At 45.3% G+C, this 15,679-nt stretch overlaps 1 protein-coding gene and 1 long non-coding RNA gene across 5 annotated transcripts in view; one reads left to right on the top strand and one right to left on the bottom strand.

The window, feature by feature from the left end:
- Positions 1-338: 338 nt before the first annotated feature.
- Positions 339-3,684, bottom strand: LOC119089200. 2 transcript variants are annotated; one of them, XR_005093064.1, is made up of 4 exons: positions 3,570-3,684; positions 3,169-3,260; positions 2,872-3,033; positions 339-1,440 (listed from the first exon to the last, which is right to left on the bottom strand). It is a non-coding gene; the product is annotated as an uncharacterized LOC119089200 (long non-coding RNA). The 2 variants fall into 2 exon arrangements; XR_005093063.1 differs by lacking the exon at positions 3,169-3,260.
- Positions 3,685-9,804: 6,120 nt separating this feature from the next.
- The window catches only part of Klhl2 (kelch like family member 2), a 111,731-nt gene continuing 105,856 nt past the window's right edge, over positions 9,805-15,679 (top strand). For 2 of the 3 annotated variants that reach the window (XM_028881027.2, XM_037211762.1), the window contains exon 1: positions 9,805-10,043. In XM_028881027.2, the coding sequence (XP_028736860.1) occupies positions 10,018-10,043 (26 nt within the window). In that variant the 5' untranslated portion in view covers positions 9,805-10,017. The remainder of the gene's footprint in view (positions 10,044-15,679) is intronic. The other variant, XM_037211763.1, reaches the window with a different exon arrangement.

Raw genomic sequence — 15,679 nt, 5'->3', positions numbered from 1 at the left:
GTTGGCCTCCACACACTCCCACATGTTTACACACACACACACACACAGACACAACCATTCAAGAATTATACTTTCTCTATAGATAGTCTGTGATTCATCCAAGGTATCCAAGATCTGACCTGAACATTAATACTTCAGCCTTATGTCTCCATGTTTCATCCCCAGGATGTTCTTCTTTCTATTCACTAAACACACTTTCTTTTCCCACTTCATGGATATTCAACACATTATTTTCTAAAGATTGTGTTATCTTCCAACTTTTTAAAATCTATCTCTTTGTATATGTTTGACTGTGAGTGTGTGCATGCTACCCATGTATGTAGAGGTCAGAGAACAATCTTGGATGTTAGTCCTCACCTTCTACCTTGCTTGAGACGGGGTCTCTTGTTGTTTGCACCTGCATCTGTCAAGGCTAGCTGCTCTTGGAGCTCCTGTCTCCACTCCATCTGTTTGTAGGCATATGCAGATTACAGATGTTCTGCTGTGTCCTGTTCTGCCTTACATGGGTTCTAAGGATCTGAACTTAGGTCTCCACATTTGCCCCCATCCACTTTATCGGCTCAGCCCATCTCATAGTCTTTTACCTATTTTTATTTAACATATGGATTCATTGTTTGTGTCTGATGTTGATTATAATGCGTTAAAGGCAGAGTCCTGGCCTTAATCTTAATGTCATACCTTAACCCCTTGCCCATTTTACCCATCAATCATCATTTTGATCATTAAGAATGCATTCTTAAATGGTGGGCTAATTGGCTAACTGAAAGACAAGAAAATTTCACCATACCTTTATTATTTGTAAGAAGCATTGCTTATGCACTTCCAAAAGTAAAAGGATAAACAAAAGATTCTATATAGATGTACTTAAAATGCACATTGCATGAATCTGAGCTGGAATATATATATATATATAAGGAGGTAGATGTTTTACTTAGTGCCAGTTCATTCATTCAGTAACATCTGTTGAATACAAAATGTGTGCTGCTAGGCCCTAGGGATATGGTACTGATTACACTGACTAAAATCTCTTCCTTCATGTGGCTTGTATTCCAAAGGAAAACACAGACAGTAAATGAAATATTATGCAATATCTTATGCAAATGGCTTGTTGAATTTAATAAACCAGAATAGGTGCTTAGGAAGTGTGGGAGGTATGTTGAGGGGGTGGTAGTAACAACTCAAAATAGAGTGTCCAGTATTTTCTCTTCTGGCATAGGAAAAAGTCAATATGTCTAAAGCATAACAGAATTAAGATCGGCTTGAATACGTGTGCCTCAGAAAACACGGCTCGAAAAATTGTCTTTATGGTTTAATTTTAGTTCCTTTCAAACAAAGACTTCAAAATGGCATCTCAGGTTGATTTTTAGTTCAGTGAAGAATAGCTCTCATGCACATGCAGTTTGGAGTCAGTCCTTCTCCGGCTGGATCATTACCAAGATCCTAACAAGGAAAATGAAGAAATATAGATGCTTCAGGGATCGAGTAACAACTTACCTCCTATATCCAGCATGCTTCTCCAGAGTCCACCAGTACCAGACTGAGAGCTAAGGATTTCTTGGCAAAGGAGCGTCACGTGCAGAAGGAATTCTGGGATTTATGTGGAAACTCAAGACATATCTTTTTACATTACCACATGAACAATTTGAACATGCAATAGAACCTCCTACAGGTTCACTCTCGAAAGGTTTGTGGTTCAAAAAGATTATGTTTCTTCCCCTAAACTCAACATGGCTTCTTAGCAAACAAAGTAAAGCATTCTTTTCACAGTGCTGTATAGTAAAAAATCACTGTTAATGGAAACAACTTTTCAGCTTCACAATTTATTGTCTATAATGTGACTTAAATAGCACAGCAGTCATTGGGATGTATCCTACAGTAAACAGAAGAGGAAATTGAGTCTCATTTAGCTACAATGTTACCAATAAGGGGTTGGTTGGGGGTGTGGCTCCCTTAGGAGAGTGCTTGCCTAGAAAGTACAAAAATCCTGGGTCAGCAATGCAAACTGGGTATGGTGGCTCATGCCTACAATCCCAGCACTTGGGAGGCAGACGTAGTAGTCTCAGAAATTCAACATCTTTCTAGGCTACATAATAAGGTTAAGGTCAATCTAGGCTACATGAGACCCTATTTCGGTGTGTGTGTGTGTGTGCGCGCGCGCGCACACGCGCGCGCCGCATGTGCATGTGTGTGAATATGCGGTTATACTGAAGTTAATGTGAAGTTATGTACTAGAGCATGGCCCCATAACCACTGTACTGACTAATACTGAATCACGGCAAACTTTCATTGGAATAGGAGAACACAGGCAGTCTGTGGACTGTGAGGGCTAGAAGTGAGAGATGTATTAATGCTAACAAGAAAGAGACGGAGCCACATCCCCAACCCCTTATTGGTACCATTATAGCTAAATTAGACTCAATTTCCTCTTCTGTTTACTCTACGATGCATCCCAATGACTTCTATGCCATTTAAACCACATTGTAGACAGTAAATTGTGAAGCTGAAAAGTTGTTTTAGTGAACAGTTTTTGAGAAAGCCTAAACAATCTGATTTCATAACCGGCTTAGGGTCTATATTCCCATTCCCCTGTGAGGGGCCACCAGGAGCTGTGGGTGGTGTTCCTGGGTGTGCATGCATGTGCATAATCAGAGATGAATGACAGAAAGCTAATAATGCTTCTCAGGATTTATCAAGGATCTTGTCTTGCTTTCTCTTTCCTCCAGCACTGCTGACCATGTAGAAAGATGTTTAGTTCTAGATAATTCTATAATGAGGCATGACATCACCAGACCACATAAATAGATACTATATATACAAGTAAAAATAGATTTAGCCAATTTCTTTTCTTAAAAAGGCACAGAAAATGCTTACCTGATATACATTAGTGTGAAACCTATTTTGGGCTACCTCCTGGCCCATTTCAAACAGATTTTTCAATTAAGCTTCCCAGCAAACAATTTTCCTTCATTTCTCCAGGAACTTTAGATACAGGCTAATGGGCAGGTGTGTCATGCTGGTGGTACAGTTGGATATCTTCAAAACATGAAGACAAGGAAGCAAGCGTTTGTAAGCTGAAGTCACAGGCACAAGAGACATCTTGTTTTTCTATTAGTCTGAAGCAGAATCTCAAATTACCCCACCTGACATGGTAAGGCTTATGATAAATACCTTGATGTAGTCAAATCCCCTTGCTAAGCAACAAAGTCCTGGGAGAATAGCTGAAATGCCTCATATGATTCTATATACAGTAAGCCTCCAATCTGTGTGTATAAAAGCAAAACCCCTCGGTTTAAGATGAGTGCACCTGGGCTTGGTAGTGCACGCCTTTAATCTTAGCCAGCTCTTGGAGAGATGGAGGCAGGCAGATCTGCGTGCAAGGCCAGGAGGCTCTACATATAGAGTTCCAGCCATCCAGAGCTACTCAATGAGGCTTTGTCTCTGCCCCCTGTCCACCCCAAAAATAAACAGAAAAGTAAATAAATAATAAATAAAATAAAATAGTGCAGCAATTTAAGTAACGCACTTTAGGCTAACTGTAGTATAGAAACTCAGACTTTTCGAAGGATTACCTATTTGTCTTTATTTTAGAGAAGGGTCTTTAAAATGTTGCTCAAGGGCTGGAGAGATGGCTCAGTGGTTAAGAGCACTGGTTACTCTTCCAGAGGTCCTGAGTTCAATTCCAGCAACCGCATGATGGCTCACAACCATCTGAAATGAGGTCTGGTGCCCTCTTCTGTCCTGCGGGCACACATGCAAGCAGAACACTGTATACATAATAAATAAATAAATAAATCTTTAAAGAAAATAAACAAAATGTTGCTCAAGCTGTCCTTGAACTTCAGGACTCAAATGATCCTTCTGCTTCAGCCTGCTGAACGGTGGGCCTGTGTTACCACATCCTGCTCGTCTGTTTATCTTTTTAAGACAGTCTCACAAAGCCCAGGTTGTCCCTGAACTCAATATATAGCTGAGGATGACCCTGAATTCCTGATCACCCTACCTCTACCTCCCCAGTGCTTCGATTATAGGTGTGTATAACGCTCCATCTAACCCCTGGTAGAATCACCTACCATGCCCCACTTTTTGAGGTGCTGGGACCAGACCCAGGTCTTCCCACCTGTTAGGAAAGCCCCCTACCTCCACCCCCAGCCCCCAGCTTATCTGCTTTTGAATGAGTGATTTTTTTATTTTTTGGACTTTCCATCTTTCTAGTGGAAGGGATTTCCAGTGTAGGATCTGTTGGGTGTTTTACAGAGATGTGAAGTCTTTTCCTCACAGCGGTATTCTCAGCCCTGAGAATCTTGCCGTGACACACACGTTCCTGCCTGACGGTCGGTCCCGCCATTAACTCTGCGGCAACATTCAGTTTCAACCCCGGTTAAGTCGTTCTTGCCACTTCGACGGCCAAGCCCTTGCTCCTCTGTGGGTGCCCTCTTCTTTGCAAGTGATCTCTTCTGGCGCTACCACATTAGTGATCGATTTTAATCCCTCAGGGACTGTTTTATTTCACCAGTGTAACAAATGGGTGGGCTTTTTCGAGGTCTCATCCCTTTGTCAAGGGGAAGAATTAATAAAGAAATGTCAGGGGTCTGTCAAGATGGCTCAGTCATTAAGAGTGCCTGTTATTCTTACAGCAGGCTGGGGTTTGGTTAATACCCATATTGGGTGGCTCACAATACCTGTAACTCCAGCTCCAGGTAATCCAACCTACCTTTCTGGCCTCGTTAAGCACTTGCATATATGTGTGAATACTTACACACAGACTCCCTTCCCCCAAACACAGAAAGAATAAAAATGAAATCTTAAAAAAGTAAGAAAAAAAATCAAGGGCTGACATGGTGGCACATGCTGTAAATTGTGTACCTGGGAAGCAGAGACAGGAGGCAGTATGAATATTAACTTCAATGGCAGCCTGGACATACAGCAAAAGCCTGTCTAAAAAAAAAGCAAGGACTAGGAGTGCAAATAAGTGATGGAGAATACAAAAATCCTTGGATTGTTCAATCCCTTGATCCCTAACACCACAAAGAAACAAAAAATCAGCACTTAGGATTGTAGATTAGTTATTTAACATTTGGTTTCCATGCTCAAGGCCTTGGGTCCATCTCCAGCATCACATTCCCCTTCCCCCACGAGGTAGGTAAAATCCCAAGCAGAGGAAAGGTTAAACAGCTGTGTGTCTAAATCAGTTCTTCAGCCAAGGGTAAAGGGAACCGGAATTCTTTGGTGGCCTTGAGCAGCATTCCCAAGAAGACGGTGAAATGGACAGCCGAGGGCACCTTTAACAATCTCTGTGCCACCGTCCTGGTGAGGGATTTGTGTTCATCCTGCCAAGCGTTTTTATATCCTGCTCTTGTGGATGGGGAGACAGTGTTAAGTGTGGTGGCTGCATCTGACCGAAGACTAGTTTTGTGAAGTTACTTCGCCCTCTTAAAAAAACGGAAGTGGAAACCAGCACTTGGGAGGCAGAGGCAGGCAGATAGATCTCTGTGAGTTGGAGGCCTGCTTGGTTTACATAGTGAGTTCCAGGACAAACAGAGCTACATAGTGAGAGACCCTGCCTTAAAAATAAAGCCCCCCCCAAAAAAAAAAGAAGAGAGAGAGAGAGAGAGAGAGAGAGAGAGAGAGAGAGAGAGAGAGAGAAAGAGAGGAAGAGAAGAGAAGAGAAGAGAAGAGAAGAGAAGAGAAGAGAAGAGAAGAGAAGAGAAGAGAAGAGAAGAGAAGAGAAGAGAAGAAGAGAGATACTTTGGCCTATATAAACTGCTACTGATCGGAGGCCAGGCTTGCTTTATGACTGAAAGCCAGAGTTGTGACAGTTTTTTTCCCCCCAGAAAACAACAAAGACTCAGAGGGAATTTACATCTTCAAATTGTTTCAAGATCGTTAAGTAAGACAAGGGATTAACCCCTGCCTGATTCGGATACCAGCTCTTCTTCCTGTCCGAAGAAAAAGGGGACTAGTTGGTACCGCCACTAGGCTTCAAGCCCTTCAGAGTGATGCTGAACCCTAAGACTGAAGAACTTCATAAGGATTTTTTTAAAAAGCTTCCCTTCCTGGTTTACTCCTGAAACCTACAAACAGAATGGTAGGGAAAAAAGATTGGTTAGACATTTAGAATATTAGATGGATTGGACCCATTAAACAGAAAATTGTGATGGACAAAGCTGAGCCAGGGGGAGATGTAAAGGCGCTATCGTTCAAAGTACATGCTTAGCAGATTGACACATCCTTTACATTTCCTTTTCTTTTCAGTGCTGGAATTGAACCCACAGCTCTGTATATGCTAGGCACTTCTGATTAGATATATAGGAGGATATGGAGATGATAAGATAAAAGGGTAGATTAATGAACCTACTTTTAAAGAAAAACTTGTTTAAAATGTTTTACATTGGTATAGATTTTAGTTTATGTTTAAAATGTTTTACATTGGTATAAATTTTAGTTTATTGATACAAACTTGAAGTTAATTTTGTTATACTGTATATATATATATATATATATATATATATTTCTATTCTTGTTTGAGGTATTATGTTTATGTAACTCATTTAAAATTGTAATGAATAATTAAAAATAGATTAATAATTAGTCATCTATGATAATCATATTTGTAGCCATGTTAGTTAAGTCTTCTAACACTTAGTTAGAAGACTTAGTTAGATTAGTTAAGTAATCTTCAAACACTTCATAGACCTAGAGAATATGGCATTTAAATAACTTAAAATTCTGTTGACGTGAGACACAATTGCTCCTGGCTGCACCAATTGATCCCGAGAGAATGTTGGGCTTCTAAGACATTTCCATTTGGAAGTTTGTCTTTTGGCACAAAATGGCCTACTGGGCAAAGAACTGCCCTTGCCTTGATGGCTGACAGTACAAATGCAATGCTGTCCTTTCTGGACAAGCGGGACATAAGGAAAGCGACCACTGTACTCTGCCAAGACAGGGTAAGATTGTCTTTCAGAAATCCTGCTTCTGAAAGTAGTCTGTCAGATACTCTAGGCCTGTAGCCAATTTAAATGCACCAACAATGCTGAGAAACATTAGGTGACTATCCAGGCTGCCAGCTGTCTTGGTCTACTCTTGCAAGATTCCCAAAAGTTGCTTACATCCATCTACCATTTCTCAGGTACCATTATGTTCCTTCTCAGGTCTTTGATGTGGTTAAAGACTAAATAGTTGTAATTTCCTCAGTTATGATAAAAGATAAGTTAGATATAAAACTTTAAACTCACAAATATAAGATAGATAGGACATCTTCCTTAATATTGTAACTGTAATTCTTGCTCAATAATTGTTTTATTATATGTAATATTACCATGTTAAAGTTAAAACATTCCTTTTAAAAAAGAAAGAAAAGGGGAAGTTCTGTGGATACCACTCTATATAAATAAAACACTGATGGCCAGTGACCAGGCAGGAAGTATAGGCGGGACAAAGAGAGAGGAGAATTGGGGAAGCAGGAAGAAGGAGGAGGGACACTGCAGCCACCGCCAGGACAAGCAGCATGTGAAGACGCTGGTAAGCCACCAGCCACGTGGCAAGGTATAGATTTATAAAAATGGGTTAATTTAAGATAAAAGAACAGTTAGCAAGAAGCCTGCCACGGCCATACAGTTTATAAGTGATATAAGTGTCTGAGTGATTATTTTATAAATGGATTGTGGGACTGCGGGGCTTGGGGAACCTGGAGAGAAGCTCTCCAGCAACACACTTCCATCGAGCTACAGCCCCCCATTTAATTTAATTCAATTTACAATGAGACTGAGTCTCCCTAAGTTGCTCAGGCAGGGTTTTGGAACTCACTCTGTAAGCAGGCTTACCTTGAGGTAGTGAGCTCAAACATGCTTTACATCCATCATTTTATCCAATTTTTACCTTATAAAGCAAGTTGGTTTTTTTTTTTTTTTTGTGGCTTAGACAAATCTATCACTAACACCAAGGAAAGAAGTCATCACGTAGACCCTACCTATGGTAACACAATACTGGCACCATGATGCAGAGATGTTAGCTCATGGCAAGGAGTGTTTTCTCTTACAAAAACAGGCCACTAGTCAGCATCCTCACTGGGCCTCCAGAGTGCTGGGATCACAGGCACACACCACCACTTGGGGCATCATCTTCTTTTATTTATGCATTTATTGGCAGTGCTAGGAATGGGACCTTGTGCTCCCAGGCAAGCACTCTGTCCCTGAGCTGCATTCGAGCCTTCAACTTATTTTCTTGATGTTGGAGTACCCCAGGGCTCATATCTTGGTCTTTGTTTCGGTAGCTACATCACAGAGCTGATTTCAGCTAATCCCAATGACTTTACATACCATCTACACGGGATAAGCTCCACATTTAAGTTCACTCCAGACACATACACACCGTATGGTCTACAGCTATTGTTTAAGTGTTTAACAAAGATCTCAATTTACTCTATCAAAGTCTAAAATACACCCCCAACCAACACCAACTGGTTCTTCCCCACTCTCTCCAATCTCAGCAAATGAAAACCCCCAGGACCACCAAGAACATTACTTTTTCTTACACCCAGCCCATGAGCAATTCCTACTGAGTGTTTTATCTTCTACGACCTGACCGCTTCTTCCAATCACCTTGACTCCAGTCCAGGCCATCTTTCTTTTTTTTCATCCCGACTAGGCTAACCCTGTGTGCTCTTTTCTCATGCTGCGTGTGTATCACTTGCACAACTAACCGTAATCCTTTGGTCAGTAATGGTCTCATTCAGCCTCAGCTACAGTAGAGAGCCCCAGACCTTAGCGGGCACTAGCACCATCTGGAGGACTCCTTTAAGCAGGGAATCCTGGCTCTACCTCGAGGTTGCCGAAGCAGTTAAGTTTGGAGTGGAACTGGAGACTTCCCATCTCTAAGTTCCCAGGTGTGTCTTCTTCCTCTAGCAGGCATTCGTGGAGAACCCCCACCTTCCTGCTCTACCTTTTCCTCAACATGACAGGCATCTTGCTGACAGGGATCTTCACTGTTTTTGCCGTAGCCCTGGGCACTCATCCCTTGCGTTACTCAAGGTTCATGTTGATTCATCCCTGTTTAACTGATACCTCAAGAGGCCTTCCTGATCACTCCTCGTTCTACAGCAAGCCCTATCCTCACCGCAATTTATTCTTCTTCACAGTGGGGCATCCATCCTCGGCTTATTGTTTCTCTTATCACGTCCAGATCGGCAGCAGCTTGCTAAACTCAGCGACCCGCTTTGGCTCTGTCACGTCCCCCAACCTCTGCCAAGCAGGTGCTCATCTCACTTGCCCAAGGACCAGATTAGGGAACACCCTGGAAAGACCCCTAGCTTCAGGCTTGGGACACCGGCCAGGCCGATTCATTTTTTTTTTTTTCCTTGCCTCGGTTTCCCCCTTTGGAAAGGCAGCGCTGGGCCTGACCCCCCCACCCCACTCCCGGGGGAGGGGAAGGCACTCAAAGAGGAGGACGTGCACACGCCCGTGAATCAGAGCAAGCCGTGCACAGGCGAGCGAGCGCCCTTCCTCCGCACGAACCCTCCCCAGCGCGGCCCATCCTCCAGCCTCGGTCCCGGGTCCCTTCGGGGGCGCTCGCCCGCTCGCCGGCTCGCCCGCCACCGCCTCCTCCAGACGCCGCGGAGGAAGGGGCGGCGCCGAGGGAGGGGTCCCTCCGCCGCGGGAGGCCGCAGCGCCCGCCCGTCACGGCGTCGGCGCCGGCCGGGAGAACCCGGAAGTGGCCGAGCAGCGCGCTCGCCCGTCCCGCCGCGCCGCCGCTGCCGCCGCCGTCGCCGCCGCCGCCGCCCCGCACTCGGGGGAGCGCGGGAGCCGCGCCAGGCACAGGAGCGCGCGGGGCCGACGGGCCATGGCCGCGGGGGCCGCCGCCGCCGCAGGTGGTGGCGCGCGGTGAGGGAGCGCTGCGCCCCCTCGGGGCGGATGGAACGCGGCTGGGCGGGCGGACAGTGCCGGCGGCGTCCGCGGCTGGAATGGTGCTGGCGGCGGCGGTCGGTGCCTCCTGCGTTCTGAAGCCCCGCGAGGAGCCACAATGGAGACGCCGCCGCTGCCTCCCGCGTGAGTGGAGCGGGCTTTCCCCCCCACCACCACCCCACACCCCCCCAACCTCCCCGGGCGCGCGCGGCGGCGGGCTGGCGGGCTGGCGGTGCGGCTTTGCGGAGGGCGCGCGGCGGGGGCCCCCCGGCTGCGGAGGACACGCCGCGATCGCGGGGGCGCCGGGCGACGGGAGGCAGGCGCCGCGGGGCGTGACGGGGCGCGGCGCCCGCAGTCCGGAGCGTGACCGCGGGGCCGGACTCTGCTCTCCCCCCCCACCACCCCGCACCCTCCCTCCGGGCCAGGCAGGCATGGGTAGGGGGTTCCTAGTCACGGGGCGAATTGAACGTCCGGGATGGGGCTGTGCGTAGGACATGGAGCGGGGGTGGGGTGGGGTGCGGCGTGGGGGGGGGGAGAGACTGCGATCGCCCTGTGGGTACCCCCCTGGAACGCATGGGCTGCTGCTGTCCATCTCGCCCACCCTTTTCTAGTAGGGAGCGAGAGGATGCACAGGAAACTGGAAAGTACCAGACGCCTCGAGTCTAAAATGAATGCGATCTGAGCTTTGCTTGCTTCTCGGAATTTCTAATAAAATTAATATCCAAGGAGCTTTTACATCACTCCAAATGAGCTGCGGCCGTTCTAGGGCATGTGATCTCTTACCTGGCACTGCAGAAAATCTTCTATCCAGAAATCAGAGCATCTCTCGTTCCCTTGGTACCCGGGGCACGTTGGTAGTGTTACCGACCTGTTAGGCACAGGTGTCTTTTTTCCTTGGTGCCCGAGTACATGCAAGATCACCTGCAACAAAATTACTTTCTAGAAATAAGGGCTGAAAAGGGTTTTCGTTTTTAAAAACACCTTTATAAAAGTGGCCTGTAAATCTCCAGGAGTTTAAATTCCCCCCCCCCCCCCACTCGTCAGTTTAACCTTTACGAAGGAGCAAAGAGTCCTTTGGATCTGACTTTTCAAACCGCAGACAAACCTCACTCTAAAAAGAGGTGTACCTTTTCATTCGACCTGATTCATGGAACCTTACTGGGTTTTCAATGAGATTTGCCTAGCTTCACTCCATCCCAGTTGTACCTCGCCAGCCTCTTGTGGCTGTTTGGCAGAATTCCAGCTAAAATAAGGCTATTTGGTTTGGGCTGAACATTTTTTCTTCTTTCTTTTTCTTTTTTTTTCTTTCTTTTGGGTATTTTGGGTCCTTTTTATGAGATCGAATAGGATTATAGAGCCACAGTTTCTGTATGTGCATTACAGGATTTTGAGCTCGAGCGGCTCAGGTCGTGGGGATCTGAAGAGTGGATGACAGGAGTCTTGGCTTGCCCCTTCTGGGCCGATAGAAATGATAGAAAAAGCAAGGGATCAGATGCTCGCAGATGGTGGTGCCTTTGAGGCTGTGTGATGTGCTCTCACGCTCCCCGGCAGGTTGGGAAAGCCTCCTGAGTGCCCTGGGAAACATATCTGTAGATTGCTTCAGCAGCTTGAGGATAGTGTCAGCCCATGGGGTTTCCGACCAGGCTCAGAAGCATTGGTGGCAGAATATACTTTCTGCATACAGACAACATACTATGTGTGCTATAGAATGTGTAGGTAAGTTACTTACGGTGAACTGGCCCTTCCCACGGTCCCCTGTATGTTGATTCAACACAGTCCCTTTTTTCTTTTGGAGCAGAGAGAACTGAAGGACAGAACCAGAGGCCCTTAGGACGAAGGTTGAAAAAAAAAAAAAGGAATAACAGGCCCTAGAGGGAGAAGAGGCATCAAAAATGGTGTAAATTGAAGAAATGAAGTAGATGTCCAGCTCAGTTCTTTGGTATTGATACTTCATCTGTAGTTCTGGAACTAGACAGGCTTGAGGTGGAGGAGAAATCCTGGAGTGCTGAGGTGGAGGAAAGAGCGATAGGAACATCTTTCAATCACTGGGATTAGAGCTGCAGAGACCTCTTCATTCTTCAATCCATTTGATTAAAAATACAAATAGATTTGATTTCCACTGGGTAGATCCAGACTCCAGCCCCATCTAAAGCTTGTTACCTTGCTGCTTAGATTTCTGTAGATTAGAAACAGATGTTGGCATCCTGTCCTCTGCCTTCTTTGCCTGTTCCTGCTAACTTCCTTTCACCTTGGATCATGCTGTCTGATGTAAGAGACTGCAGGTGAGGTCTTTGTGATGGGACAGGCTGGGTTTCCTGGCCAGAGCTGGGTAAGGGTGGAGGCTTGTGGAAGTCACTGGGAGCACTCAGCTTTTTCTAAGCACCCAGTGTTAGCCTGAGCTTCAAGGCAAAGAAAGATGTTTGACCTGGACTTAAAGAGCCTTAGATAATATGGTTGGGAGCCGGGACTCAGAATTCTCTTTGTATGTCTGTTTAGTAATTCATTCAATGTGCAAATTCTTGGATGCCTGTCTCTGCCTGGCACTTCTCAGAGCGTTTTTTGTCTGGGCTTCTGGGAGCTAAGTCTACATTGTCCTCTGGTACCACCCTGCTCCCCTTAGCCTATCTTGGAGGGGTGGCAGGCATCTCTGCCTAGATTCTTATTTCTTCATTTTGATCTCTTTTCTGCCTTTTCCACTCTGCCTCCAACTTTTCCTCATCCTTTGGGGGAGTCTCATTGATTGCCACTGTACTTCATGTTTATATATATATATAGCATTGAATCTCTGTTTCATTGGAGGTCTAGGCGATATTAAGACCATGGGACATTTACTTCCGGTCAAATCTGAAAGATGTACAACCAAAATATTAGGTATCAATTGATGTGTCAGGGAGTTCGAGGTAGCAAATGGAGCCGTGCAGAAGGAATGAAGACTGAACAGCCTTGACCTCTGGGATACTGTTCATAGTTTAGCCTTTACAGTTGTTTGCATGAAGGAGTTTCATAATTATTAGGCTGATGGACGACTGTGAGGTTCAGATTGTGTGAATCCCTTTGATGTCCCATATGGACCATTTTTCTTAGCTCTTGTTTTCTTCCTAGCTCCTGCTCCCAAACTGTCTTACTATTCTCCCTAGCCATGCAGCCTTGCTTTTTCGTCATTCAGCCGAGTAATGATGCCTCAGGTGCAGCCTTATCTGCCTTCAGTGGGTGATTCTGCATCACTGGAGGTGCTTGTCTTCAGAGCTGCTCCAACACAGCCAGACAACTTGTTAGCCATGCTCTGAGGGCTTTAGCTTGCCAAAGATGGGTTGCATCAGAGCAGAGGTTTCAGGTGTTGGGATTTCTTTGACTTGTTTAAAGGAAAAAGTGAAGTTCAGCATAGAGTTGCCACATTTTTTTATGTTGCCAAGTAGAAGTGTCTGTAGAAGAGTAATTAGCAACTGTCATCACTTATCCAAGGAGGGTATTGTAATACCATTCTCAAATAGAAGGAAATGTCTAAAAGGGATAGGACTTTAGTTGTATAACTTGCACTTGGAGAAAACTTGTTTCATTGCCTTCATTTTTGTCCCAGAAACAAAGTAACTTGTTGCAGCCTGAGGTTTGTAGTGCATTGGGGTATGCTGCAGGACTGCAGCTCTTTCTAAGATCCCGGCTGCCAGTTGCCAACCTTGCAGTATAATGGCTCACCCTTCGTACGCAGGTCTTTCATAAAGGGCATTGGAGTACATTCTTGTTCTCACTTAATTAGTTTTAGATATTGAAGTAGAGCATCTCTCATTTCTTTAAACATTTTCTGTTACATTTTTACTTTATGCGCTCTGTGTATGTGCATATATGTGTGTACATCCACATGGGATGGTGTACATATGGAGATCATAGGACAACTGTCAGGAGTCGATTCTCTCCTTTCACAGTGTCGGCCCAGGGACTGAATCCAGGCAAGGACTTTTACCTGCTGATCTATTTCAGTGGCTGAGTTCAGTTTTTTTTTTTTTAAATTCACATTTATTGAACATCTACTGTGGTTAAGTTTTGGAGATTTCTCAGAAAACAGGACAAATCTTTTCTCTCACAGTCGAAGCTGATAGTAAACAAGCATAATTGTTGGACATGTTAGAAAATGGTAGGGGATGGGTATAGAAGATATATAGAGAAATGTCATCCAGGTAGCCTCAGGGATGTCTTTGGTGAGGTGGCCTGAACACAGGGTCACCGGAGGGCGTGTTGAAGGTGGAGGGAAGAGCAAGCAGGAAGGTGTCTTTGCACGTTTTTTTCCCACCGAGGTAACGCCATCACAGCCGGTGCGCTTGGCATCTCACCCCACACCTTCCTACATGTCGGATTGTTGACATCTGCTCACATAGTCTGACTAGTTCCCTCCACAGATTCTGTCTTGAGAAGCAGCCTTTGCTTTTTATCACACCACTTGTTTTGGGCCTCCCCCTTTAGTTTTTCAGTTGCTGAATGTGATTTACATAATTTCATACTTACTTAATCTTCTCAACAATCTTATCGTGTATGTCTCCTATTATTATCTTTTTGGCCGAGGAAATGCAAGTTAAATTGCTTTCCCTAGCTTATACGTATTTGAAAAATCGGTGTTCTAATCTTTGTGTTGATCACCTTATTTTTTTTGAGACAGGATGCTGCTGTGGCCTGGAGCGCTAATCCTCCTGCCTCGGCTTCCTTAGCGCTGATTACAGAACTGTACCTCCAAGCCTTGCTTTGTGGTTTCTGCAGCAGCTACAGGCAGCGCTTGTCCCCCTCACAAGTGGGTGGGTCTTGGCCGGTTCTTCTTAGTCTACAATTCAGCTCCTCTGTGTTCCCATCTGTATCCTTCTGTTTATTGTTTTTGGAGACAGAGCGTCTTACTCTGTAGCCCAGATGGGCATCAGTCTCACAGTGTAGCCCAGGTTGGCCATGAACATGTAGGAATCCTTTTACCTCAGCTCCTGAGTACTGAGACATTTTTATTTTTATTTTTATTATTATTATTATTATTATTATTTCCGGGCTGCAGTTTCCTCTCCCTCCCTCTTCTCCTCCCAGCCCCCTTCCCACATCCACTTCTCCATTTCTATTCAGAAAGGAGTAGGGCTCCCATGCATGTCAATCAAACATTGCAATAAGACTAGGCACATCCTCTCATATTAAGGCTGGGCAAGGCAATTCATTATGAGGAATAGGGTCTCAAAGTCAGCAAAAGAGTCACAGACAGCCCCAGCTCCCACTGTTAGGAGTCCTACAAGTAGTCCAAGCTGCACATCTATCATATATATGCAGAGGGCCTAGGCCAGTCCCATGCAGGCTGCCTGATTGTCAGTTCAGTCTCTGTGAACTCTATGAACCCAGGTTAGTTCTGTGTTTGTTTTTGTTTTTGTTTTTTGTGGGAGATATCTGGATCTTAAGTCAACACATTTCTGTGCTTAAAGGGTCTGGAATCTTGGGCTTCTATTGGAGTGCCTACTCTTAGCTCTGGTGTTTCAAAGGGTGAGTTCATAAACCCGTTATCAAACTGGCTTTCCTTTGTAACTTTGCCATGTAGGGAAGGAATAACCATCCTCCGGTCCCTAGCGCCAAACGCTTGCCTGGTCTCTGGCTTCCTTCTTTCCTCATGGTCCACACCTTGTCTGTCTCTAGGAGCTGGAGAGGCTTAGGTCCCAGTGTCCATCGAGTTCGTTACTTCACACCTTAGTCATGGTCACCTTAACGTCACCTCCAGTCAGGTCATCGCCCCTTAAATTCTTCTGTCCGTGTGTTACTTTAAACTTTCA

This window comes from Peromyscus leucopus, chromosome 17 (assembly GCF_004664715.2).
Source record: "Peromyscus leucopus breed LL Stock chromosome 17, UCI_PerLeu_2.1, whole genome shotgun sequence".
In the NCBI taxonomy this organism is placed as follows: Eukaryota; Metazoa; Chordata; class Mammalia; order Rodentia; family Cricetidae; genus Peromyscus; species Peromyscus leucopus.
The sequence above is the reverse complement of the archived record's forward strand: the minus strand, read 5'-3'. Positions and strand labels throughout refer to the sequence as shown.